Source organism: Henckelia pumila, chromosome 1 (assembly GCF_033568475.1).
Source record: "Henckelia pumila isolate YLH828 chromosome 1, ASM3356847v2, whole genome shotgun sequence".
Classification (NCBI taxonomy): domain Eukaryota; kingdom Viridiplantae; phylum Streptophyta; class Magnoliopsida; order Lamiales; family Gesneriaceae; genus Henckelia; species Henckelia pumila.
The window spans coordinates 139,692,514-139,719,503 of record NC_133120.1 but is presented as its reverse complement, the minus strand read 5'-3'; the positions used below and the strand labels follow the sequence as shown (position 1 = coordinate 139,719,503).

The 26,990-nt window shown below is 32.9% G+C and overlaps 1 protein-coding gene across 1 annotated transcript; it reads left to right on the top strand.

Moving 5' to 3' along the window:
- Nucleotides 1-869: 869 nt before the first annotated feature.
- Nucleotides 870-4,179, top strand: LOC140874616 (uncharacterized). The gene is made up of 5 exons (XM_073277939.1): nucleotides 870-1,089; nucleotides 1,335-1,432; nucleotides 3,179-3,260; nucleotides 3,362-3,447; nucleotides 3,736-4,179. The coding sequence occupies exons 1-5, from the start codon at nucleotides 1,048-1,050 to the stop codon at nucleotides 3,974-3,976; spliced, it is 549 nt and encodes a 182-aa protein (XP_073134040.1). The 5' UTR covers nucleotides 870-1,047; the 3' UTR covers nucleotides 3,977-4,179.
- Nucleotides 4,180-26,990: the final 22,811 nt, after the last annotated feature.

Genomic DNA, 26,990 nt, shown 5'->3' with positions numbered 1-26,990 from the left:
CAGTATGCTTATATATTGCATTTATGTGTCATGATACATATTTTACTATTTTTCATACATACTGCATGCTAACATATATGTTGAGTCGTATCTCCTTCGAGATAGTCTTTCTCGTAGTGTCGCTCAGCCCTACACCTATTTATATTGTCTGACATCGGGAGTTACCGCAATGTGCGGGGACTGATACTACGGTGATCTAGACGAGTGTGTGAGCCACCCAGCGGTCGAATTCTCAGATGGTGCTACATACTCATTGGCGCCTAGTCTGAGCAGGACTTGGTAGTTGACCAGTCACCTCAGTCATCTCACATTGCATGCAACATATTGGTTTGGTATTCTTATTTTTACGTACTGAGCTTTAGTCGCTGACATCCACGGTGTTATCTTAGACACCTCATTTCACGGGACAGGTCTTAGACTGGACGGAGCAGGAAGATCCAGTCAGAGTTAGATGCAGGTCCAGACGCTGCTGGAAGTTTTACCTACAGTCGGTTTTTATGTTGTAAATATTCTTGGGAAAAATAATTAGGTTTTTAGTACCGATTGTATTCAGCCAGTTTTGTTTGTATTAAATTGTTTAAGTTTTCGCAATAAACTCTGTGTTTTAATAAATATTTTATATTAAGATCATTGCATGCTTAAGACTGTAATTTATACGTGATCTAGTTTGGGTCATTAACAAAATAATATAATAGAAAGTTAAAACAAATATTGTGTGCGTGTCAGAAATTTGTAAAAAATTTTATCATACATGGAGGCGGACAGAAAGTGAAGTTTTATAAAGTAGATTTAAAAGAAATTTCCCCTTTTCTTTTCTTTTATTTGGAGAGAGAGAATCTTGTGTGATTTTAAAAAAAAAAAAATAGAATCTTTTGTGAATTAGGCGATTTTGACTCCTGATAATAACTAGGGCTTGAGGAGACATTTCGCCCCGGGCGCCCTCTCTCTGTTACTCCACGATTCGCAAGAACTGAGGATTGAGACGGAGAGAAGAAAACTGCGGTAACAATTTTTTTTGCCTTGATTACGATTTCACTATCTTGAAGAATGGCGAAGCGTGAGCTATCCAGTACTTTGAAGAACTTGAAGGTAGACAACACAATTCAAGCTATTGTAGTTACTAGTTAGATTTTCTTTCCCTTCTGTATCACACTTGAAAGTGTTTAATTGGTGGTAAGTTCATCTGGGTGCAATTTTTTTTAATTAGTGGTTGTTTAATTGGGTTCAATTTATTTCGTCGATTCTACTTGTTACAGCAATTTTTTAGTCTGTAGGAATCATCAAAACTGTATTCTTGATTTTTAATTGTTTTCGTGTTTCTTCTATGCGTTAAGTTTATGCAAAGGGCGTCTCAGAAAGTTGAGAAACTTGAAAAGGAAGAACAGGTTATAACTGCTGGAGATTTCCCCTCATCTAGCGCCCCTAAGAGATGGTATTTTTTGTGCTTTTATGTTTCAAATTCTTCAGTTTAGTTTAATTTCTGTTTCTTGAACGTACTTAGTTGTTAAACTTTGCTGATTTCTGAGGAATGGAGCTGAAACTTCAATTTGGGAGGGATTAAGACTTTTAAGCGTATAATACACCTTAATTAAAAAACAATAGTGGAGGGGCATTGGCGCGAGATTATTGTGAACTGTGATTTGGCTCAAATTCATGGAGGCTGATTTGTTTTATTGCTATTCAGAAGTACAATTAATTTAGTTTTGAATTTAGTTGAGATATCTTAAACCTGAGAATTTACTTTCCAGGTACTGATGTTGTGATGTTGATGGGAAGTTGGTCTTGGACTGGAGTGATAATTAATTACAAATTAAACTTAAACAAAGTGGTATTGAATTTTCGGGTAGAGAAGTGTACGCTCATAGTCTTGTTATTTTCAGTTTGACCATGGAGTTTGTTATCTGTCTTTCATCCTTCTGCAAATAAATGGAAAGATGAAAGGATGAATTTTCAAGCGGACAGTTAAATTAATTTTGATTCCATCATTAAAAAATCTATAAGGGATATGAATGAGACTATTGAATGCCAAGTTGATCGTACTTCATTCGAAAACATTTTCTCGTTTCGCATGCATATTGTATCATTATCATGGGAATTCCTGAGATCTTATGATATTTATAACCTGGTTCCTGAATACTGGGATGATTATGTGCTTAATGAGTGCTGTTAAGCTGTTGTTATTTGCTGAGATGGAGCGATTACAAGGGGTAGTTGCTCCTTTACTGGAAAATAAATACAAATTTTTTCCTGGTAGCTTATTTTATAATACAGTATGGGCATCTGCTTATTGAGTGCTGTTAAGATGATCATTTGCTGAGATGGAGTGATAGCAACGAATAGTTGCTCCTTAACCGAAAAAACATGATTTTTTCCGGTAGCTTATTTTATAAGAAAACCCCTGTTTGATCGACAGCCCATGTAGGGATTTTGAATCCCCTGAATAAAATTCAAAATTATAATCATATATGAACACCATGTATTCTAACCTTATGGCAAGTTTAGTGGACATATAGTTGTGTATGCAAATTTGGACCGCAGACATGAACTGTTGCTCTCTTATCCTTTCTTTTCCATGCATTTTGAATTGTGTTGAAAGATAACATTCTTGCTGTCTTGCATATCTTGATCTATGGTTGGTTCAAGGTTGCAAGCATGAGATGGAAAAAGAATTCAGACCCTTAATTGATGAAATATGAAGTGGGTTTTGGTGGTGCATTGAATGGGTCAACCGAGGAGGATGCTTTATGGGTAGGGAATTTACATGATTTGAATAAATCACATTAGCACATTCTCTGCAACTACCCAGTGATGCACTATAGATGCCTCAATAATTCCACATGATTTCATCATCTGGGTCCATGCAATCCTCTCCCTCCCCACCCCCCCGGAGGTCCCCTGAATTGCAGCTCTTTATTTGCAGTTGAGTAGTTAGATGCAGACTTTAATTTTCCTGATCTTGCGCAATATTGGACTTTAAAGTTGGGCTCCATATTGATGTTTAATCGCATCATTCGTTCGATAAATCCCCCTGCTAATATGTTTGGTTCACCGATGTAACATCTTCTGGGTTTTGAACGTATTTGCTCGTTAGTCGCTAAAACTACTAACCTTTGAAGCTAGCTTTTCATTAACACTATGTTGAGCATTTTTTTTTAATTCCGCATCTCTTCATATGCAGTGTGGTTGTAATTGAAGGTGAACCCCATCCAGGGGCAAGAAGAGGTCGAATGTCATTTTTAAGTTTTAATCCTTCTATTGATGTGAGTACAAGGGTTCAAATGACCTGCAATTCCTAAAGGACTTCAAGATTTTAGAATCTTTCAATTTTTGGGCATCTCACTTCATAGGCTTATCTTGGCAGAAACTCAATGAAGAGGCATATGGCCTCGGTGAAAATGGATCCACGGCCACTAGTTCTGGCAGGCTAACTGAAACATCATCCACAAGGTCACTTTTTTATCAGCCTATTTATTATGTATATCCTATCTTCTTAATTTTCTTGCTAAATATTATGCAAATAACTTTTGTTCGTACTTTCTGCTTCCTGCTCAAACAGTCTTGGTATCCCTTTCTAATGTTGTGTACTGGATTGAGAATGAGATGCACGAATTGACATTGTTATTAAAGATGGTTCATTGTTATCATTTCTGAAATGGTTCAAGGATAATGTTCTGTTATTGAGATTGAATATTCCTATTTATAATTTCAAGTAAACCTGGTTCTTTGTCAATATAGAGAAAACACCTCCCCGCAAGACAACTTGGAATCAGATATTTTAATTAATGTCGGGGATATGAAGAGGAAGCATCCTGATCTTTCCTCAGATCCATCCTATCCCAACAAGTCATGGAAAAATTCCCTAGACCATCAAGATTCATCTCCTAGAAGCAGTCACAGTTCTCAGAAACAACAAAAACGTGAAAAGCTGGACTGGAACGTTCTTCGACCTCCTAAGCATCAGAACAAGAAGAGGTAAGTGTTTAAGAATTGTGGTAGTTTTCTCCGTTATATTCTTACATTTTCTGTTGGATGGTGTTTACAAATTCTTTTCAGCAATCTGGAATACCTTTTTTGTAGTAACTTTCTTGCTTTTGCATTTTTCTCTTTTTATTGATTGGTCTATCGATTAAACCTAGATTCTTGATATCTTTATTTAACATTGATACTGTTGAAGCTATATGTGATTTTTGTTTCGGTCTCATGTAATTTAAGCCATTCGGTTCCAGCAAAAAAGGTTAGGCTTGGTCTTTATCATTACCCAAATCACTCCACTGAATGTGATATGCCCAGTTGTGCCGAAGTTTGTGTCATTACCTAGCTACAGGCCTATTCGGATGTCGTTTAGGAAATTTCACAAACACCACTTAACCCGATTTTAGTTTCTTTTATATACTGTTTTGACAGTCATCATATATTTGTTTAGAAAATGTCGCGGGCACCGCTTCCTTATCAGTGTTTCACATTCTTTGGAATTGGGCATTTGTCCAATGGTCTGTAGAATGGCTGAATAATCTCCCAATGTTTCATACTCGTACTTGTGTGCGGCACTTACAAAATTAAAATTAATGTATACTTCAAGCTAGATAATAATTAAAATTACTTTTAAATTTAAATTAAATTTTAAAATAGTGGACGGTAAAATCTAAAATTGAACCGGCTCCTAACAGGCCAAGAACTACGTGCAAGGGTGTAGAAATCCCGATCCTTGGAACCCGATTTGAGATCCTGTGGTTCACAAAAACAGCGGTGGGACAATGTACTCACGAGCAAAATCATGTATTGTAGTTACGGGTGCAAACGAGTCGAGCCGATTCGAGTATCATACTATTCGAGTTCGAGCTCAACTTGTATTTGTCTACTCAAGCTCGAGCTCGAGCTCGATCGACTAACTAATTTCATACTCGAACTCGACTCGTGTATATTTCGAGTTACTCAAGCTCGAGCTCGAAAAAAAAAAATATATATATATTATCGAGTAGCTCGCGAGCTACTCGAACACACATGTTTAATACTCGAGCTCGAGCTACTCGAGTTTGGTTAAACCGAGCTCGAGTCGAGTTTTGACCGAGCTGCTCACGAGCTGCTCACGAGTAGCTTGACTCGTTTGTACCCCTAATTGTAATTAGGAGTGAGTTTTTGGTATACCGTATAAAAAATATCGGTATAAAAAAATTCATATCGGTATTGATATCGATACCGATACCGAAATTTTGGTGTGGAAAAAATCCATATTGATACCGTAAAAATACCAAAAAAATGTCTGTATATCGAAAAGTTTTCGATACGATATCCCGATAATTTGGTATTTTGGTACAGTATCTCAGCCCTAATTGTAGTATATGTTATGCAGACACATCTACTTGCATTAATTCCCCAATTCTATGGGGGGAAAAACTCATAATACAATCTTATAAATAGTTTCAAGTTTCTCTTTGAAATTAATATGAAATCGCATGTATTACTAGAATATAACACTATCTTGCATCAATTTTCTAAACGTGAAAGAATCGTAAGAAGAAGAAAAATATATTTGCTTCTCGAATATCGCTATTTTCTTCGTAGTTTCGAGGGTAAATTAAAGAAAAATTCCTGTCAAATCTTTTCTTTTAGAATTCAGTCCCTATGAAATATAAATTGGCAATTGATATATGACAATCGTCGAAACATAATTCTAACTCTCCACAAACAATTTTTCATTTTTACCCTTTAAATTTAAATTATTTACATTAATATTAAGAGTGTTTGCAATCAATAAAAAAATGATTATATTTTGTCTTAAAAAATTACTTTTGTGTGTTTCTTGAACTCAAATTATGTGTTAGCTTATGTTTAACTTAATTGAAATTTTAAAATTAGTCATATAGTGATTATGATTTTCAAAAGTGATTCTAATAAAAAAAGTCAATGTAAAATCACTCTAATCACTTATTTATCAAATATTACCTAACTTTGATTTTTAAATTTTTATATTTGTTTCTAAACACTACCAACTTTTGATTTTTCTTTAATTTTTTTATAATCTATAAATTTAATCGCTTATACAAAAGCATAATCTTTTACAAAACACTCCCTAAATATACTTCCCTTCAACCCAAATCCATTGGCCCAAATAATTTCTTAAATAAATGTTTCCTCCCTCGACATACCATCGGCCCCTCTCCCAAGAAAATCCATTTGCTCGATCTCTCATCCTCCCTTCTTGCTTCAAAAAGGCCATTGAAGGTGAAGCTCAGTAGGGTAAGTTCATTGTTGTCCTTTTGTTTCAGTAATTTCGAATTTCAAGTTTAAAATATCTATGAAAGTCAATTTATAAAAAAATGAATTCTGCTTTTTTTTTTTCATAGTGATTAAATTTTTTGTGATTAATGGATGTGAGATTATTGTTGTTCAACCTACCTATTTATTTAGAAGTCTTGAGAGTGTGTTCAACCTATATGGTGAAGAAAATAATCAATCTGTATTTTCATGGATATGAGGTTATTGTTGGTCACATGTGATGCATTTTATGTGTTTGATGATTTGCTTTAGTTGTGATAAGCAAAACAACCAATCTTATTGATTATGTGTGTGTTTCGAGTAAATACTTATTTTGACCTACAAAGTACCTAATTTGAGTTTTTTGATACTTGCTTTTGTCCTTTGAGCTCAAATATGTATGAAAATACTGGATTTTTGAGTAGTCACGAAAAATTCAGTTACGGTTGGTAGTGGTCATCGTACATGATTTTATTGATTATTATGAGTTTGTTTCGAGTATGAGTTAATTTGAGCTATCTTATACCTTTTTTATGCTTCACAATTGATTTATTTTCTTCACGTGACTTCACTAACATTTTATCAAACAATTATGAAAGTAATTGTCGAAATGTTGGGATGATCCTGCAGTAAATAATTTCTAAAATTCGTACCAAAATGTTTGGATGATTTTGTTGAAATATAATGTGAATAATTTGAGTTTCTGTTTCAATATTGGCAGAGCATATATGACAATTTGGTTCGGTTGTGATTTTCCAAATTATTTGAGCTATTATTCCCTACCTAAGGAGGGTTTGTATATGAATTTTGAATCATATTTTCCAAATTCATGCATCGAAACATGAAAAATATTGTCTTTATTTGCTATTTTCATACTTGCGCTGTTGAATTTCAATGTTTTTTTTTCCCAAAAAAGTTGATATTGAATACAAATTTAATGCTGTTAAAAAATTTAAAACACTGTAGAAATCATTTTATCTTTTGGATGTCCATTTTTATTGACCATGCCTAGATCGATGAAATAATATTTATTTTTTCAAATATTTCACGGTCATTTTATTGATGGAATCCGGATCTGGGAGCGCTAATTTAGTATATTAGAATTAAAAAAAAAAAAGAAAAAGGATTGACCTCGAAGGGGACCCCATCCCACATGAGTCAGAGGCCCATTGGCTCATGCGGGGTTAAATCGAGGGATGTGCACGAGTAGGCAGGGACCTGAGGGAGGGAACAACATGGTCCAACTCCCAGAGCATACCCCCAAATATTTCAATGAGGAATATGCTTCACACGAAGATCGAACCCGCAACGCTGAGAAATTTCTTCCCACGTCCTAATTGTGACACTCTATTAGAGATATTCCAGAGTTTAGGACGAAAATGTGATGCTATTAATATTAAATTAACGGTATTGTAATACATAGTGCCTCATGAGAAGATTACATTAATTCTAAATGAAGATGATGATGTCCGAAACATGATAATCTTCATAGTTGTTTGAAATCAAATATAATCAATATATATTATTTTTTCAAAATTCCAAATCAATATTTTTTTTAATGTCTTGCGGGCATAAGCCGTTGCTCAACCAAGAAAGCTGTACTGAAGGTTGTTGAAAATGACGTACGAGAGAGATCTGGTGCCATTTTGTGATTAATTTTTTTATTTGTGTTCAACAAGATCACTGGTTTGGTATCAAATTCATTTGCTTGAGTAAGATTTAATAACATTATGCCGTTGATCAATTGGATTTTGTTTGTGCAATTGCAATTCGGAGATGCATTATGATTTGGTTCATCCATTAATAATTAAAGTATTATGATCAGTGATAGTTTAAAATCTGATGTGATTTGTTGTGTTTTTTTACAATTATAAATCCTTTCAAATTTTTTTTCCAGAAATGATTTGATTTTTTGGATACTCAAAATAATAAAATATTGGATCTTCAAGTTTTCACCATAAATTAAGTCACTCTTGTCGTTTCCAACAAGATGATACTTCAATTTTTTTTGGACGTAAGAGGATACTTAATTTGATTTTACTTATTTGTATTCATTCGTAATACGTTTTTTTTTTTAAGAAAGCTGCTTTTTGTGGCGGAGAGTTTGGCGGATCTTTTATTCTAAAAAAAAAAAAAAAAAGAAAATACAAGAGAGAACTAGACCAAAACCTCTGGAGAAAATTACAAACCTAAAAAAAGGAAGCTTGCAAAAAAACACTAAGGAAAATCAAAAGTTACAAATTTTCGAAGTGAGTTTAATATAAGGGAAGCCTGTTATATCCAATCTGCAAATGCCTCTAAGTTTGCCATGTATCTATCCCGAAAGCAGAACTGTCGAAGCCTGGAGAATTCCCATGTTAGCGAGCTCATCCGCCGCTGCTTTAGCCTCCCAGTAGATGTGAGCTTTGTAAACCGAGTGGTTATAAATACTATTTTGAATCTGAACCAACGTAAAGCTTAAATCCCAACAAGTACAATCTGCATCAATAATGGCCAAAGCAACCCTCGAGTCAACCTCTAACCATTGCGGAAAAAAAAATCCATGTCCTCACAGATATTGAGTCCCTTGAGAATTGCAAAAACCAGAAGAAGATATTTAATTTGATACTATAATTATTAGTATCCATTAATAATATTTATCGGCAATCATCAATTATAGTTATTAAAATTCATATATAATATTTATTGGACTTAATCTTGAACGACTTATCCAGCATTCAAGATTTAAGAAGATGATATCTGGATTGGTACAAAAAAATACCTAATATTTCTCGAATGGTACGTAAATTGGCTCTATAAATACCCTTATTCAATTATTTTTTTGTAAAAAAAAATAAACACGAGACTTGATCTTAACTGACTTATCTGGAATTCAAAATTTAACAAGTGAATACCTAATTTGGTACAAAAAGTATCTAATATTTTTTTTTATCAAATAATACTTGTGTTGGCCCCGTAAATACTTATATTCGATTATTTATTGGGCAAAAGTACATTTGAGATTTAATTTTGAATGACTTGACAATCATGAAATAAAAATAAAAGATACTTCAATTGATATAAAAAGTATCTATTATTTAGCAAATAATACTTGAATTGGCCTCTTAGATACTCATAATATGTAATAAAATACTGATTTTTTGAGTGGTATTAATGAAACAAGAAGATAAAAAATTTGATATTATACGTATTAATATTTATTTATAATTCTTATTGGCAATCAGTCATTATAATTAATATTATTTATTCATAATACTTATTGATATTAATAAAACAACAAGAAAATATTTAATTTGATATCATACAATAAGTAGTATCGTTTCATAATTCTTATTGATAATTATCCATAATAGTTAATAGTATTCATTAATAATCCTTATTGGTATTAATGAAACAACATGAGAATATTTAATTTGATATTATATTCATAATACCTTTTGATAATTATCCATTATAGTTACTAGTATTCATTCATGATATTATTGGTGTTAATTAAACAACAAAAGGATACCTAAGTTGATATTGTACTTATTGGTAGCATTCATTTATACTAATTGATTTTAATGAAACAACAAAAGGATACTTAATTTGATATTATACTTATTGATAATAATCAATTATAGTTAATAGTAATAATTCATAATATTTATTGAGACTTACTCTTCGATGACTTATTCGACATGCAAGATTAAGAAACAGATACTGGAATTAGTACAAAAAGTACCTAATATGTCTCAAATAGTGTATAAGCCTATAAATACTTATATTCGACTATTTTTTTGTCGAAAAATAAACTTGGATCATAATCCAGAATGACTTATTTGGAACTCAAGATTTAACAACAAAATACCAGAATTTTGTTTCTTATTAACTTATTTTGGGTAAATATTTATTAAAATCATTGCTAATTAATGAATACTTTCATCATATTGCATGTCTCGCAATGTCTAGGTATACATTGTCGATGTTATAATGAATATTCTCATCATAATGATAGTTATTAATATTTTTTTAAGTCAAATCAAGTATTTTATTGCATATTCAGAGTATTTAAAAGATCAAAAAGTATTTAAAAACTAAAATTAGATACTTTGGAGGTAAAACTAAGTACTTAAAAAAATTCAATGATTAGTTGAGAATTTGTTATTTTTTTTCAAAAAAAATAAAATTAAATGACATTAATAAGTCATCCAAATGCATCTTCTATGAAAATGTCAATACTTGGTGAATTTATGATGCTCACTCGAAGATACATTGTTTTATTACATATTTGGAGTATCTAAAAGAACAAATCAAGTATTTGGAAACACAAATCACGTACTTTGAAGGTAAAACTAAGTACTTCAAAAAATATTCCACGATTAGTTGGAAATTTGTTTTTTTTAAAAAAAAAAATTAAAAAAAATTACATAATAAGTCATCAAATGCATCTTCCTTGTAAACGCCGACTCTTAGTAAATTTATGGTGCACACTCGAAGATCTAGTTTTTTTTATTACATATTATGAGTATGTAAGAAAAAAATTAAGTATTTGGAAACTAAAATTAGGTACTTTGTTGGTAAAACTAAGTACTTAAAAGAATTCTATGATTAGTTGGGAATTTGTTTATATATATATATATAATTAAATTAAATGACATGAATAAGTCATCTAAATACATCTTTCATGGAAACACCACTTTAATGATTTTATGATGCCCACTCGAAGATCCAGTATTTTATTACATATTTGGAGTATCTGAAAAACCAAATAAAATGTTCGAAAACTCAAATTAGGTACTTTTGAAGTAAACCAAGTACGTACTTAAAAAATGCCACGATTAGTTGTGAACAATTTTTTTAAAAAAAAATTAAATTAAATGAATAAGTCATCTAAGTACATCTATCTTGGAAATACCAACATTTATTGAATTTATGGTGTCAACTCGAAGATCTAGTATTTTACTACGTCTTCTGAATATCTAAAAGACCAAATCAAGTATTTGAAAACTCAAATCAGGCACACTTCATTAGTAAAACTAAATACATCAAAAATATTCCATGATTAATTAGGAACATATTTTTTTTAAAAATAAATAAAAAGGAATGACATAAATAAATCATCCAAATGCATCTTGTTTGAAAACGCTATGAGCGACTGAATTTATGGTGAATGACAAATAATCGATATTTAAAATTATAATATTAATTAACAACAAAACTGGGTGTCACTTTGAGAAAATTACGTACCGAAGCTTAAAAGTGAGTACTTTTGCAAACCATTCCTGGAAAATATTTGACACGATTTATTTGTAATTTTAAGAAACCACGACAAAACAAAACATACATAAAACTATTATCGAACACATAATTTAATGATTAATGCATAAACGAATATGCAAACAATCTTGATTTTGATGATAATAAAACTTGTTATTTTGTTTCTAATATATTTACTTGAGTGTGTAGTTGGTTGATCACAAATTAGAAGTGATAACTTAGTTTTTGGCTCAGTTTATTGTTTTGATCATATCTCATAGTTCGGCGATCCAAATGACAAGTCCCCAAAAATCGTTGAACAACCAACTCAAAAAGCTTCAAGTCATATTTCAGACTAGTCGGACCAATTCAGATGTTAGCTAGGTCAAACCGGTGTCTCAACATTAAACTGGACGAAGTTATGACAACAAACAGTTTGACAGACCAATTTTGGTATTTTGGCCATATCTTGCAGCCCAGTTATCCCAAAGATGATTCAGTATGTGTTACGAAGATAAGACAATTCTATACAAATCATCTTCACAAGTCAATGTCTGAATCAGAGCATAAAGAGATGATAAACGACATTGAAGTCTCTAGGTCTGCACTGAAATTCTGCAGACCAGTATTTCTGGCACAGTCTAGTATTTCAAGCATGTATCTCTCATAAAAACTTGAAATGGAGTTATTCTTGATTCCATGGAATAAGACGAAGGGCTACTACTTTCAAGTTCATCACTTTGCCCAGAAATCACAAATCATGCTCCACTGCTCCCTAAAGTACAGACTGCTTCACTCCAGTGCCGATTGCTCCCCGACTGTCTTGTTCTCGACTATTTTGGAGCAGGTCTGGTATTTCAATCTTAACTCTCTCATATGAAATCCAAATTGATTGATTCTTGATGCGTTGGAAAGCTATAAGACGAAGGGCTACAACTTTCATGTTCATCACTTTGCACATAAATCAACGAATCATATTCCAACTGCTCACTCAAATGCCTACTGCTCCATTCCAAGCCGACTGCTTCAGGTCGACTACTCCAAGAGCAATCCAAGACGGGAAAAATGGCCAGCAAGGAAAATATGACCATTGTGTTGTCAAAAACAATACAGAATATTTTCCAACAGGCATATTATTGTGTCTAACATATATATCACTTTTGGAGCCTATATATATATACAACATTTTGAAGATAAATACAAGCTTTGGAAGAGTATTCAAAGCATGTGCAACATATATGAAGAAAATTAACTTAAATAAGAGCAAACCCAAGAAGGGGAGCCAAAATATATATATTAGCTTTGTGAGAGTTTTTTCCCCAATGTGTGAGGATAAATTTGAGAGATAAATACAATGTAAAAAATCATTTTCTCACACACATAGTCACTCACATATACAAGAGAGATGAGCTTCAAAGATTAGTTGAGCGAGTCTTCACACAAAGACGTTAAATATTGTATTTGTAGTCTTTACATAAGAGACGTTAAAAATTATGCAGATTGAGAGGTTGAGACCTACAATCGAGAGTGCTAGGAGTTTCGATCTAGCGAGGGATAAGTCTTACGATTGGAGTGGATTGTATACAAGGGTTGTATAATCCAAAGTCTTCTACTTGATCATTCTCGTGAGGAAGAAGGGATTACGTAGGAGTTTTATCTCCTAACATCCATAAAAAAAATTTGTGTCTATTTATTTATTGTATTTACTTTACTATCGCTATTGTTTTTTAGGTTGCATTGTTGAATCATTTTATTTGTTCTTCAAATACAAAAATGTAGCATACAAAGTTTTTGATAAAATAATTCAACCAAACGTTTTTACACATTCAACTTGCATATCTTTTAAAATGATTTACAAATTGATTAATCAGTTTATTCAAAGGATTATTTTGAGTGTCATCCTCTTGGTTTGAAATCCAAACTCGATTTAATCTCTCGATGCTCGGTTCATTTTTTAACATTTCAAGAACAAGCTATTATAGCTCAAAGAGTCTCCCCAAATCGATCATATCAGATGCATTCAATTACACAAACTAAATCCAATGTTTTGTTCAACAACATAACATTTTTAAAACTTACTCAAGCAAAAAAGTGTAATAACCAAAATATTTATTTGAATAAAGTATAATTTAAGTCGTTATTAAAGAGTTGTTAATTAAGCATTGTTAATGAATCGGTTAATTGAGGATCAACATGTAGGGATCCATCGACCAATCTAATTCAGATTATCTTATCTCATTTAATCCAAATAGACGAACGAGATTGTGAAGTTTGGATCTTATGAACTAGTCCGGATCCATCCTATAAATAGGGGTCGGTTTCATTGGATTTCTTCATCGATTTCCCTCAGTTCTCTTTCAAGTTCTAGCCATATACCTTAGGTTTTCTATCCATTTAGGGCAGTTTAGTGTTTAGGAGCTTCTGTTGGGCCTTTATTTTTGGTGATCACAAAATTGAACTGCAAAGTCTTGTAAAACAGGTAAAAAGCTTGAACTGCTCAACAAGATCTTCGAACTGCTTGAACTGCTCAAATGAATATCTGAACTACTCAAAGTTTGAACTAATCATATCCTCGAACTGCCTGAACTGCTCAAATGATTCTTTGAAATGATCAAAGCATTAAAGGCTTCTCTTCAGCTCAAGAAGACTCTTTGTTATATTTGAAGATTTCCAAGAGAGAATTTATTGAACATATTAATAACCCGCAAGGATTAAATCTCACTCATCTTGGATCTCGTCTCGCATTTATGAAGATATTTATGAAGACTCTAGAAAATATAACAAGACAATTAAGAGAGAATTTAAGACATCTAGAAGAACGTTGCAAAAGATGACTATAAATACTAGAGAGAAAGCTTCAGAAAAGAGTTAGTTAAGATACACACAAAGAAGAAAATACAAAAGCTATCTCTCTGAGAACTTTGAATCTACAGATCTCATTTGCTCAAAAAATCCCAAATATACAAGTCATTCATCAGATCATCTAAATGATCATCAAGAGCATCAAGACAACTCTCAACTGCTTATTCACGAAGTGTTGAAAGAAGAGTTGCTCAACTGATTGAATCTACAAATTCATTCAAACCCCAATTTGTTTCACTTGTTGCTGTTAAGACTTTGTGTCTTATTTGGTGTGGTTTACTAAGAGTTTCAATCTAGGCAAATGATAAGTTCTACTATTGAAGTGAGTTGTATACAAAGAAGTGTATAAACCAAATTCTTCTAGTAAATTCCTTCTTAAGTGGAAGAAGGGGAGACGTAGAAGCAGTTTGCTTCGAACTTCCATAATATCTTGTCTCATTTATTTTATCTGCACAAGTTATTCTTACTCGTACATATATAGATATCACAAAGGAACTTAGACTATCTATCCGCACTATTTTAGTAGTCCAAACTACTTTTGAGAACAACAGAAATAGTCTTGATAATTAACACTATCGAGACTGCTTGCGAAAAGTTTTGGAAAATATTTTGAAATATTTTAAGTGTGTATTCACCCCCCTCTACACATATATTTGATCCTAACAGCTTCGAAGCTAGTTTCGGCTTGAGGAGGGATTACCATTAGATCGAGACGCCATTAGAAGGCTGATGACGGATGCATGTATAACCCTAAAGCCTTCAGTAATGAGTTAAGAATCATGTTTAGTAATTTTGGATCTGGTATAATAGTAATTTTAGTATGTTGGTATTGTTTAGGTTCAGACGAGTATACTTTGTTAAGATATTTTAGTGATGTACGTGATATACTGACTGAGATATCCAAGCGTAGTATACACACTTGTATGCTTCATTCTTATCTCTTGGATTATACATGTGATGTGTTCATATTTGCTTATGTTTACTTGAGTTAATTTGTTATGATTAGGTGAATTTGCATTGATTAAATTGATTTTATAGTTCCTTATCATGGTTTTTGGTTTGATATGGAGAAAGAGAAGAGATTGAGAAAAAGAGAAGAAATTGAGAAGAAAAACAGAAGTATTTGCGCTCGAGCCTGCAAATCTAACCACTCAAGCTAACAAAAAGAAGAATTTTCAATGTTGGACAGAAGTATTCATGCTTGAGCCGTAAATTCTGGCCGCTCGACTACGAAAATATAGAAGGCGCAGCACCCTGTGCTAGGAATGAGCACCCCTGCTCCGCGATGATGGAAGTGGGCAGCGACCCTGCGTTGTTGAAGACGAGCGAGCAGCTCCCCTGCGCCGTAGGAAAGGCGCGCCATGGAAGAAAATAATTCAGCGCCTAGGAGCTGATCTGTATCACCTAGGCGCCACCTGTGCGAGAAAAAAATATATGGGCAGAAAGTTCCGCGCTCGAGCGGCAAATTTTATCCGCTGAGCACATCCGAGATAAGGAAAGATTTTTCAAAAGCAAAAAAGGATGGAAAGGACTCTAGACTATAATTAATTGGAAACTCACGAAAATTAGAGGTTTTTGAAGGCAGAAAGGGTGGAACACATATTTGGCGGCTAGGTTTCTCTCCCTTTGATTCTTAGATTCCTTTTGATCTTCAATTTTATAGTTAGTTTTTCATGGCTCTTCGTGGCTAAGTTTTAATTTTTGGTTGAGGAAGACGATACCTTGAAGTTTTATTTTTCTTGTGATATTTTGATACGTTCATTGTTTGATTTTTGGTTTGAATATGAAGAGTTGTTTGAATTTTATTATCATGCTTGTGTGTTTGATTATTAGCTTGCTCACCTAGTAATTTTTCATACAATCTAAAGCTAAATTAGATATCAAATCCGTAATTGTTTGATCTCTATAATTTGTGAAGCAACTGCGATTGATAATTTATGCTTTTGAATTTATTAATTCTCAGGAGCATCGCTTGACTATATTAAATACAACCGCTTGTATTTTTGTTATTTAGATTCATCAATCTCATTAGTTTTAATGCTACCTTGGATTTAAACCTTGATCGCTTGTATTTTGTTTGATTCATTGGTAAGAGTTAATATTAGAACGCTTGCTTCTATTTAACTAAAAATTAAAGTGAGATAGAAATTGATATCTCAATGACGAATATCAAATGTGAATTGATTATTTTTAGAGAATCGATGATCGATTTAATAAACTTCAAAAGTGTATTCGACCGATACCAAGGCTTGTTTAATTCATTGTTAGTAAAGTTAAATTTTAATCTTGCATGCTAGTGAATTTGAATGTTAGAATTAATATTTATTTATTTTTTGAATTTTTGGAAGTTAATATGATAAAAAAACCCTCTTTTATTTACTGTTGGTATTTTTAATTTATAACACAATAAATTTCAATCCTCCTCGTGCGAACGATCCCTACTCTTGTTGCTACATATTTATTTATTTGATTTGAGTGGGGGTTAATTTGGGTGTGACATGACAAAGCGCTACCAAATTTTGGTGCCGTTGCCGGGGAGGCGTTGTTTGATTTATTTGTGTTTTTGTTTTTGTTTTATTTTCTTTTCTCCATTGGTTTCTTGTTTGCTCATGCATGCAGGTGAATCTTCAAAAGAAGAAGAATTTCCCTACGATTCCGAGATAGAAAGACTTTTCATCGACGGAAGAAAGAGTCTCGGAAAAAATATGAAGAAGAAGAAGAGGTCGCATTTGAATAACCTAGAGAAGAGATGACTGCAAATATGAGCTTGAGACAACTTGGCACCCTTAATTTGAATTAACAGCCTTTATGCATTACTTTTCCTACTTTAGAGGCTACTGCCACTTTTGAACTAAAATCTGGACTAATACATTTATTGTCTTTTTTGCATGGCCTTGCAGGTGAGGATTACCATAAAAATTTTATGGAGTTTCATGTGGTTTGCACAAGCATGAAACCAACTAGAGTGAAGGAAGAACAAATTCAGCTAAGAGCCTTTCTTTTTTCTCTAAAGGATGCTGCAAAATATTAACTATATTATCTACCTCCTAGATTCATCACAACTTGGAATGAGATGAAGAGGATTTTCTTGGAGAAGTATTTTCCAGCTTCGAGAGCAGCGAACATCAGGAAAGAGATATATGGAATTAAGAAATATGCGGGGGAGTGATCACTTAAATCGGTATTAAAAATAATTACTAGCAAACACACCAGGTCAAGTTATAGAAAGTGGACAGAGAGTCCAAGTGTCGAACCCACATGGACTGAATTATATGATTACCAAAATAAAATTATTTAAAACTTAATCTAGACTAAGCAATAAAAGAGTGATTTGATTTATTCAATTAAACTAAAAAAATCAGAAATAAATTAATAACTAAACAAATAAAAACGCAGCAAAGGACATGGGTAATGAATTCAATGAAGAAAAACTCGATCAAGGCGCACACAGGTACCAAACAAATTTAACAAACATGTGGCAAAATCTAAGATACAATTTTAATCTAAATCACAACGAATTCTCCTAATCTGTTTAACAGTCTATGTCTAGAATTTGTTAAACCTATTCAAGTTATGACTGATTAATTTTCATAATTCTAATCAAACTCAAATGCATTAGGAACTATGTGAATTCAGTTTTCACCTAAAGCCGCATACTGAAATCGAATACTATTTCTAGTTGGTTTAACCATATATCAATTATTAGAGCGATCGAAATTAATTCCTAATCTGTCAACTCGAAATCAATTAACAAGCAAGTAAATAATTGATCAGGTTATTCACAAGAACAAAATATAAATTCAACAATCAATAATTTTGATAGAAATAAAAAATCCTAAATAAACATCCACGTGTTCGAAAATAATTTGTTTGGCCCAATCTCGCGGCCTCAATCGAATAAAAACGACTACTCCATAATTAAAATCATAATTCAAACAAAGTTTTTGAACATAAACTGAAAAGTAAAAGAAGAAAAAAGAATAAAACAGATGTCGAAAGCTTCAATCCTCCGCCCTAGACGTCTCTCGCCTTCTCTGATATGCGGAACCCCTTCTCACGTTCTGATGTCTCCTATTCACATGTCTTTGAAAGCCCATAAAATAAAGCCCAAAAAGTTAATATTTTTAATTTCCAAAAATCTATTTTTTTTAATGTTTCGCGATCTCTCGCTCGAGCGCAAGAAGTTGCGCTCGAGCGAGATGTTTTCTGCCCAATATATTTTTTCACGTTTCTCCGAGCTCGCTCGAGCGCAAGAACTTGCGCTCGAGCAAGATGTGTTCTTCTCGAGAATTCTTCCAACACAGATCAGGCGCATTTGCGCTATCTTGTTGCGCAGATGCGCGTTCCTTGTTTCTCTCCGTTTGCACAGAAGCGCCCTTCACGCCGCAGATGCGCCTATTTTTTTCTTCAGTATGCGTAGCTGCACAATTCCTCACGCAGAAGCGCTTTGTTCTTTTACTTCTCGGCGCAGATGCGCAACTCCATTCGCAGACGCACCCTTCATTATTCTTTCTTATCAAGCGCAGCAGCTCTGATCTTCATGTTCTTCACGGCTTAGCAGAAACACAGCTATCTTTATTCTGCTTACTTCAGATATGCGCAAAAGTTCAACTCTCCAACGCTGCTATGCTTCAAATCCTCATCGTGGTGCACCTTGTTTTTTATTCAACAAAAATTCCGAGCTTCCTTCTATTTTTATATAAATAAACCAAGGGGAATGACGTGAAGATAAAATGCACGAAATAACACAAAATAAACTAAAACTCATAACATATGCATGCAGAATAAACTCAAACACCGAACAAAATGATGCATGAAAACACAGTTATCAAGGAGTCACTTCATGAATATTGAGAGCGTTTCAAGAAACTTTGTGCTAGCTGTCCGAAACATCAGGTAAGTGAAAATCTCTTAATTCAATATTTTTATGAAGTTATTTTACCCCATGATAGGAGCATGGTCGATGCTTCCAGTGGAGTAGTTTTTGTAGACAAAACACCGCAAGATGCGAGAAATTAAATTTCAAATATGACAACCAATTCTCAGCAATTTGGTACTAGTAGGCTTGAACCCTCGCCCAAGAAGAACAATGAGGTAAATGTTTCTTCCCTTGAACAGCAACTTATTGATCTGACGTCTTTTGTGCGTCAAATTGCTGTAGGAAATGGACAAATTGTGAAGATATGTGGAATTTGTGCTATGTGGGAATTCAACTGACATGTGTCCAACACTTCAATAGGAATCTCAGGATAAAGTCAATGTAACAGAAGGATTTTCGGGCCAACCAAAAAGAAAGTATGATCCTAAATCAAACACGTATAATCCAGGTTGGAGGGATCATCCAAACCTAGATATGACAATCCTGCGATGAACCAGCCTGCACTTCACGTGAAGCCAAATAATCAACCATTTAGGCCGCCATATTCTCCAAAACCGCATGTGAGGACCTCGGTTCTAATCATCTAAGCACTTAATAAAACCAAACAGCTTGGACAAAAGCCAAGGCGGAACTCAAGAGATTTTTTTTTAAAAAATGGGCCACCGCTCCCGATCGAGCGCGGCGAAAACCCGGGCTCACTGCCTACGAAATTATTGCGGCTCGTGCTCGATCGGTTGAACTCACCCGATCGAGCGCACCCCTTTGCTAAAAAATTCAGAATTTTATCTAAGGCATGAATTCCTCTAAACTTCAATCTCAACAAGAATAATCAACAAAAACGACATTCAAAATACAACACATGGTAGTTCTAGAGTTATAAAATAATCGAACTAGTAGAACATGATCAATTATAAGTTCTACAATTCATCGATAAATAAAAACAAACGAGTTTGAATACTAAGTTTGACTTCTAAACCGAGCCTCACTTCTATCACTTCCAACTCGATCTAGTCATGCAGCTTCTGACTCGAACCTGCCCCACATGTTGCCAAGTACACATACAAAACAAGACAATAGCCGGATAAATCCGGTGAGAAATATATTCCCAATAAAAGAGACAAAACATTCATATCAATTAATATATCAACTCGCGATATACAAACATCAACAATGCAATTCATGAGACTCTAATATGAAATGCATGTCTTTAAAATCTGGGATTATCAAGTCTGGATAATCAAAAGATAAAGGTTCTCTGCTCTTTTTGGGATCCCGAGGACAAAAATTATGAGACCTCGGTTCTAAACAACTAATCTCGGATTAGTCAATAATTAAGAATACAAGATCCAAGACTAAAAACAAAGCAAGAATTTTTTTTTAAAATAGGGCTGCGCTCGATCGCATGAACTCGTGCGATCGAGCGCACCAAAAATTCCTCAAGTTTTGCCGGGAAAATAAATCCGTGCGCTCGATCCTACGAACTCATGGGATTGAGCGCACCAAAAATTTGAACTTCTCTAACTCGAAAATTTGAAGGGCCGCGCTCGATCCTACGTACTCATGCGATCGAGCGCGCCCTTTGCCCAGAAAATAAAAACAGAACACTTAGCAAGGCTAACCAAATTCCAAACAAAGCCATTCAATACTTCAAAACATAAACATGCATTACATCTCAATTCCTCCAATTAGTACATGAAATTCTGGAGTTCAACAATTGCTCAAAAGTAGATAACATGCAACAACAACATAACGACGAAGTTCGATAACTAAACATGTTCTAACATAACTAGGTTGACATGCTGAAATTGACTTCTAAACCGAGTTCCAAAACTAACTCTCCCTCTTGTTGCTAACCGGGCCTTCGCTGACTTGATCCTGCCCCACCTGTTGCCAAGTACACATACAAAACAAAGCAACAACCGGATAACCGGTAAGAAAGAGATTCCCAGTAAAAGCAACATAACACGTAATATAACAACAAACATGCTTTCAAGGTAACAACGAAATGAAATGCATGTCTTTAAATCGGTATATCAATTTTGATAAACGAGGGATTGCTGCTGAGCTTTTGGGATCCCGAGGATGAGATCACGTAACGACTCACCGACTCTCCCAATCGAGGTGGTGCCACGTGAAAGAGTTGATGCCCTGTTATCCAACTTGTGGCTAAGGGCTTTGAGAGTCTCTTTTTGTAAACAATCTTTGTTTAATAGAATATACGTTCTTTAAATGGCTTTCACTTTATCTTATTATTATATAATGATATACTATTGCTATTTTGATAAAGACCTTGAATATACTAAAGTAAGATGAGATAGTGAATATAGAGAGATCACTATCATGAAACACATCTTATGTTCACTGTATATTCTAAACAGTTCCTAGTCAATTGAGCCGTCCACAAATAAGGATAAGGATCGCTCGAGATTGAGACTAGCATTTGCGATGCCGAGTACCATGTTTCATTGGTATGGAACATAGAGATGTTCGAAGCATGCAAATGGATATTCATATGATGAATGATCGAACTACCCTATTCGGACTTTCCAAGTGGTTATCACTTATCGAGTGGATATAGTCCGCGGTTTTGGTTGTACACCATTAGTCCTTATTACTTGAAACATCATTGAGACTCTATATGCTAGTATTGTGCTTTGACTCGTTTACCGACTCTATTAGGGTCATCAGGTGTCGGGATTGGGTACAGTTACGACACATATAGGTTTCGATGCTTTGTTGTCAAGGATTCACCGCACACTTGCGAGTGTGGATATCCTATGCAATCTGAGGAGATATTAGTGTGACAAATCTCTGGACAGAGTACATGATGTGTTTTAGGTTACTTGGTTTCTTAGTAGCACATGCGATGTCACTATTTGATCTTCAAGATGCATTGCATAGTTATCGAATCTCGAACGACTCTCGTTGTACCAATGGTTGTTGATTCAATCGGGATATATGGATGAAGGGACCATACTGTACGCTAACCAAAATCTACTGGTTCTTGCAGGAACTATCAGTGATACCTAGGGAATCATGGGGCGATGTTGCTAGACGCTCTTACCATGATTCGATGGGCAAGTCGGAAATTGTTGTTCCGAGTCACAAGGATTTGTAAGACCACGGCTAGGTGTATCCCTGAACCATTGAGGGTCACACAAGTAATGGATTTCTAATCCCCGTTGAGATAATTAAATTTAAAGAGTTAAATTTAGTGGATAAAGAAGTAGGACTTCTTATTTAAAATTAGAGGGAGTAAGATTTCCTAAAATGACATATTGATGGACATTTTTAGAAACCACTGAATTCGGATTCAGAAAATTTGTCTTGACTTTAAAAGATGCAGAAATGGTTTTTGTGCACATTGGTGAAATTGGTTTATCAATCTGAGTCACGATGAATTTTATATTAATTTCTGAACATGCGGGCTTTGCTTGTCAAGCTTGAACTTATGACTAATGGGCCCTAAGCTGTTAGCAGCCCACATTATAAATAAGTTATTGCAGTACAAAAATTGACACAATAAGGCATAAAAATTTTCGAAAACCCTAGGGTTCTCTCTCTAGGTGGCCGCCGCTCCTCTCCCTCTCTGTCATCGAAAATCCAGCCTGTAATTTTCGAAATTGCAGTCTGGTTTAACAGATCAAATCTGTTAATTTCTCTTCGTAGAAACTTCTGATAGACTTTCTAGTGCAGTCTATCAGAGGGATTAAATCTCCGTTCGTGGACCTGATTGAAGAAACGTTTGTTCATCAGTTCCTGGGATATACAACAAGAGCAGATTAATCTGTTGGTGTTCATAATATCGCTTCGAGATTTTAAGGTAAAATTTACATTGTTTAAATTTTATGTTATCAATTTTAATCGTAGGAATTTGATACCCATGATATGGAATTGTTCCATATAAAATTTTAAAACTTCCGCTGTGCTACAACTTAAATTGTAATTCACCCAAGTGTAGGTTGTCTGCAAGTAATATACTCGTGAGTACGAGATCGATCCACGGAGAGGATGCTGTAAGTTTAATTTTAGCATGATATATTATAGATGGAAATATTATTATGAAACTTCAAATACACAAATTATAAAATTGTCAAGGTTTCAAAGGTTCATTGTTGGTTTATTTAAGATTGCTTAATAAAAATAAATAAAAGAAACTAAAATAAGAATAAACATAAAAGAACAATGAAATATTTAGACAAGTATATCATATAATATAGTTCCCACTATATTAATATCAGCCGATATTTAATACATGGTACCCATAATATATATATAAATACATAAATATAAATTGACATAAAAGTAAATGTTAGATCAAATCACAATATTTCATTTAGAACAACCGGCAGAGCCACGCTATCGTCTAAATAAAATATATGACTTTATGTTAGATGCAATAAAGTAAATGTTAGTTGCGGAAAAATAAATGTTATATGCGAGAAAGTAAATGTTAGTTGCGGAAAAGTAAATGTTAGTTGCGATAAAGTAAAAGTTAGATGCGAAAAAGTAAATGTTAGTTCAAATCACAATATATTATTTAGAACAACCGACAGTGTCACGCTATCGTCTAAATAATATATATGACTTATTATAAATAGATACTTATATTTATAGTATATAATTATTGTAGTATTTATTGTATCATATTTGACAACAAATCAAGGTAACCACATTCAAGGTACCAAGTATTTGATGTAAATAGATAACAACAAATCTTCCAAAATTATACCTACAAATAAGGATCAATTAGAAAAACAAAATAGAAATAGAAAAAGAGAAGAATATACAAAATATAAACAATCTTACTTGACCAACAATGAAACCTTTTCACCTTGACATAAAAAGATTTAGCTTGCCATGAACATGAAACTCAAGAGTAAGGATAAAATAAATTTCATACTTGAACTTGAGAAATATGCACACTCAAACTTTTATTCTCACACACACAATATTTATTTTAAAAATGAGGACTTCTCTACACTTTTGCACACTACAAAGCTTATACAACACATCTATTTATAGGCCAAATGAGAGCAAGGGTCCAAAACTCATTAAATATGGAATAGTAAAGTTGGTGGGTGCTTGTCTCCTTGAATGTCAATACATTTACCCAAATTTAATTGGCATGTTTGATGCCTTAGACTTCCGATTTTGCTTCTACACAAAACATATAACACGTAGCCCTTTGTCTGTAAATGTGTTTTGACAACTCATTCACCCCTTTTGGATAAAATATGAAATACTTATGATATTTTTACTCCAAGCTGGTCATAGTAAAAGTAAATCTGTCTCCATTTTGATGTTTGATTATTTTGATCATCTTAATGAAGTTTTTGGAATTTCTTGTCTTCTACAAAGTTGAAGATGCCTCTTTTGTGATTCTACAGGTTTTGAGATTACTCCATTATGACCTCTGTAGTTTGAGTAATTTTATTTTTACCAAACCTGCGCAAACCGTAAAATACAACATTTTAGTAAAATATTTAAATATAAACACAACACTAAAATAATACAACTTCATAATTTTAATTAAACTTCAATTTTAAAACACACTTTTTAACATATAAATAATTACAAATTTTAAGTTTCATCACACCCCCAAACCGGCTAATTACTAGTCCCTTAGTAATAAAATATCATAAAATCATAAGTTAGATTTTTATTCCTTAATATATATATATATATTCAAATATGCAAACTTTGAAATTTTAAAAACACACTTGTGAGGAGATCATATGTTTATTTATAAATCTCATTATCAACTAATATATTAATATTTAATTGGATGGGCTATACATATATATTTCACACAATATCAAAATATTAAATATATATAATTTTTTTTTACATAAATATTTTCTAAAAATTTTGAGAATAATATAATTAAAAGGATAATAGAAATCATTTTCATAACATGTATATCATCAGGAATATTAATGTAAAAGTCTCAACTCCATATTCTCTCGGGTTAAAGTATTTCATATATAGCTGTTTTTCACTCATGGAGTTGGAAGAAAATTATACACTCTTTGAAAATGGCTAGTAAAGCAGACAATCAAATAACCTAATATTGAAAATAAGATAGGATGATTTACAAAGAATAAACCCATTTTTTTTTTGTTTTTTTTGTTTGTTTTTTTTTTTGCTTGGCTACAAAATTGTTTTTACATAATCAAATACCTCCAATAAACTTTGAAAATGTAACATTTTTTTTTTCAAAGTTTATTTATTTTTTTTTATTTTTTATGAGGTAAATCTATTACATTAATAATTATAGTAGAGATATTAATACTCTACATCTTTACAATCAAACTTCAAACAACTTTGCAGTCAATTTTCATTTTTCTTTTTTTTTTCTTTTTTTTTTCAAAATGGGTTTAATCTAGTAATCAACCATTTCTTAATAATCAATAATAGCTTATAAGTTGTTTTCTCAATTCTCACCCCTCACTCACAAAATTTATGTGAGTAAATATTGCACTTTTACAAATTAATTCCCTCAATTATACATGTTATTATTCATTCAATCAATATCACTTTAATTATATACTCATAAAAGTTTTAGAAAATATTTTATTTGAAAACACACAATTATATATTATTTATAACTTATATCCCATCAATTATATATTTTCTATTAAATTGATAAAAAGAAGGATAAATAAACATCTATACAAAAAGACTTCATTTTCTTAGTAGTTTGTAATTTAAATATATACGGAATATTAAAATCTAATCTATTGTGATAAGATGATAAATAAAAACTAATGCGTGTCAGGAGTTTTTGACTCCTTACTCTGCCATTGAAAAAGAAAAATAAATATTATTATAGAAATATATTTTTTTTTAAATTTTAAATTTTTTTTTAAAAATAAACCCTCCCCCAAACCTGAATATGACATTTTTTTTAAAAGAAAAATAAAGAGTACATGATGAAAGAGATATCACCTGAAATTTATTGAAGATGAGGAACAAACACAAACCATTTCGTGACATGTTGAATCAATGATCTAGTTTTCTTTTCTTACTGGTTGGTTGAGACCAATTGATCTTTGTTATAGCCGAATCAGGTTGATGAACAAAAGCTTGGAGATCATCAATTAATTGGTCTTCATTCGAAGCAGAGATGAGCATCCTTCGTGAATTTTCTGAAATAAAATTTTGTTCCACGGCTACATCAAGAAAAGTCAACAAACCATCATAATAGTTATTGATATTCAACAAGCCAACAGGTTTATTATGGATATTAAGTTGTGCCCAAGAAACAACATGAAAAATTTCTTCTAAAGTACCAAAACCACCAGGTAAGGCAATAAAAGCATCAGAATTTTCTATCATTTTAGTTATTCTCTCGTACATTGATGAAACTTTCAACTCTTCCCCAACCGTAACACCTGTAATATTTCCTTCAGCTAAAGCTGTAGGAATAATACCCAAAACCTGACTACCTCCAAGATGAGCTGCTGTTGAAATAGATCCCATTAACCCAATATTGCCTCCTCCGTAAACCAAGTGAATTTTTCTCTCTGCTAACTTTTTTCCAAGATTAATTGCTGCATCAACAAATATTTCATTCTTTCCAGTATTAGAACCACAAAAGACACAAATATTTTTCAATTTTTGTGAAGAAGATCCTGTCATGTTTTTTTTTCTTTTCAAAAAAATAGAGAGAGTTGAGTGATTTTATAAGGAAAACAAGGAATAAGACAGAAATAGGAATACAGATGTGAACAAAATGATGAAAATAGTAAAA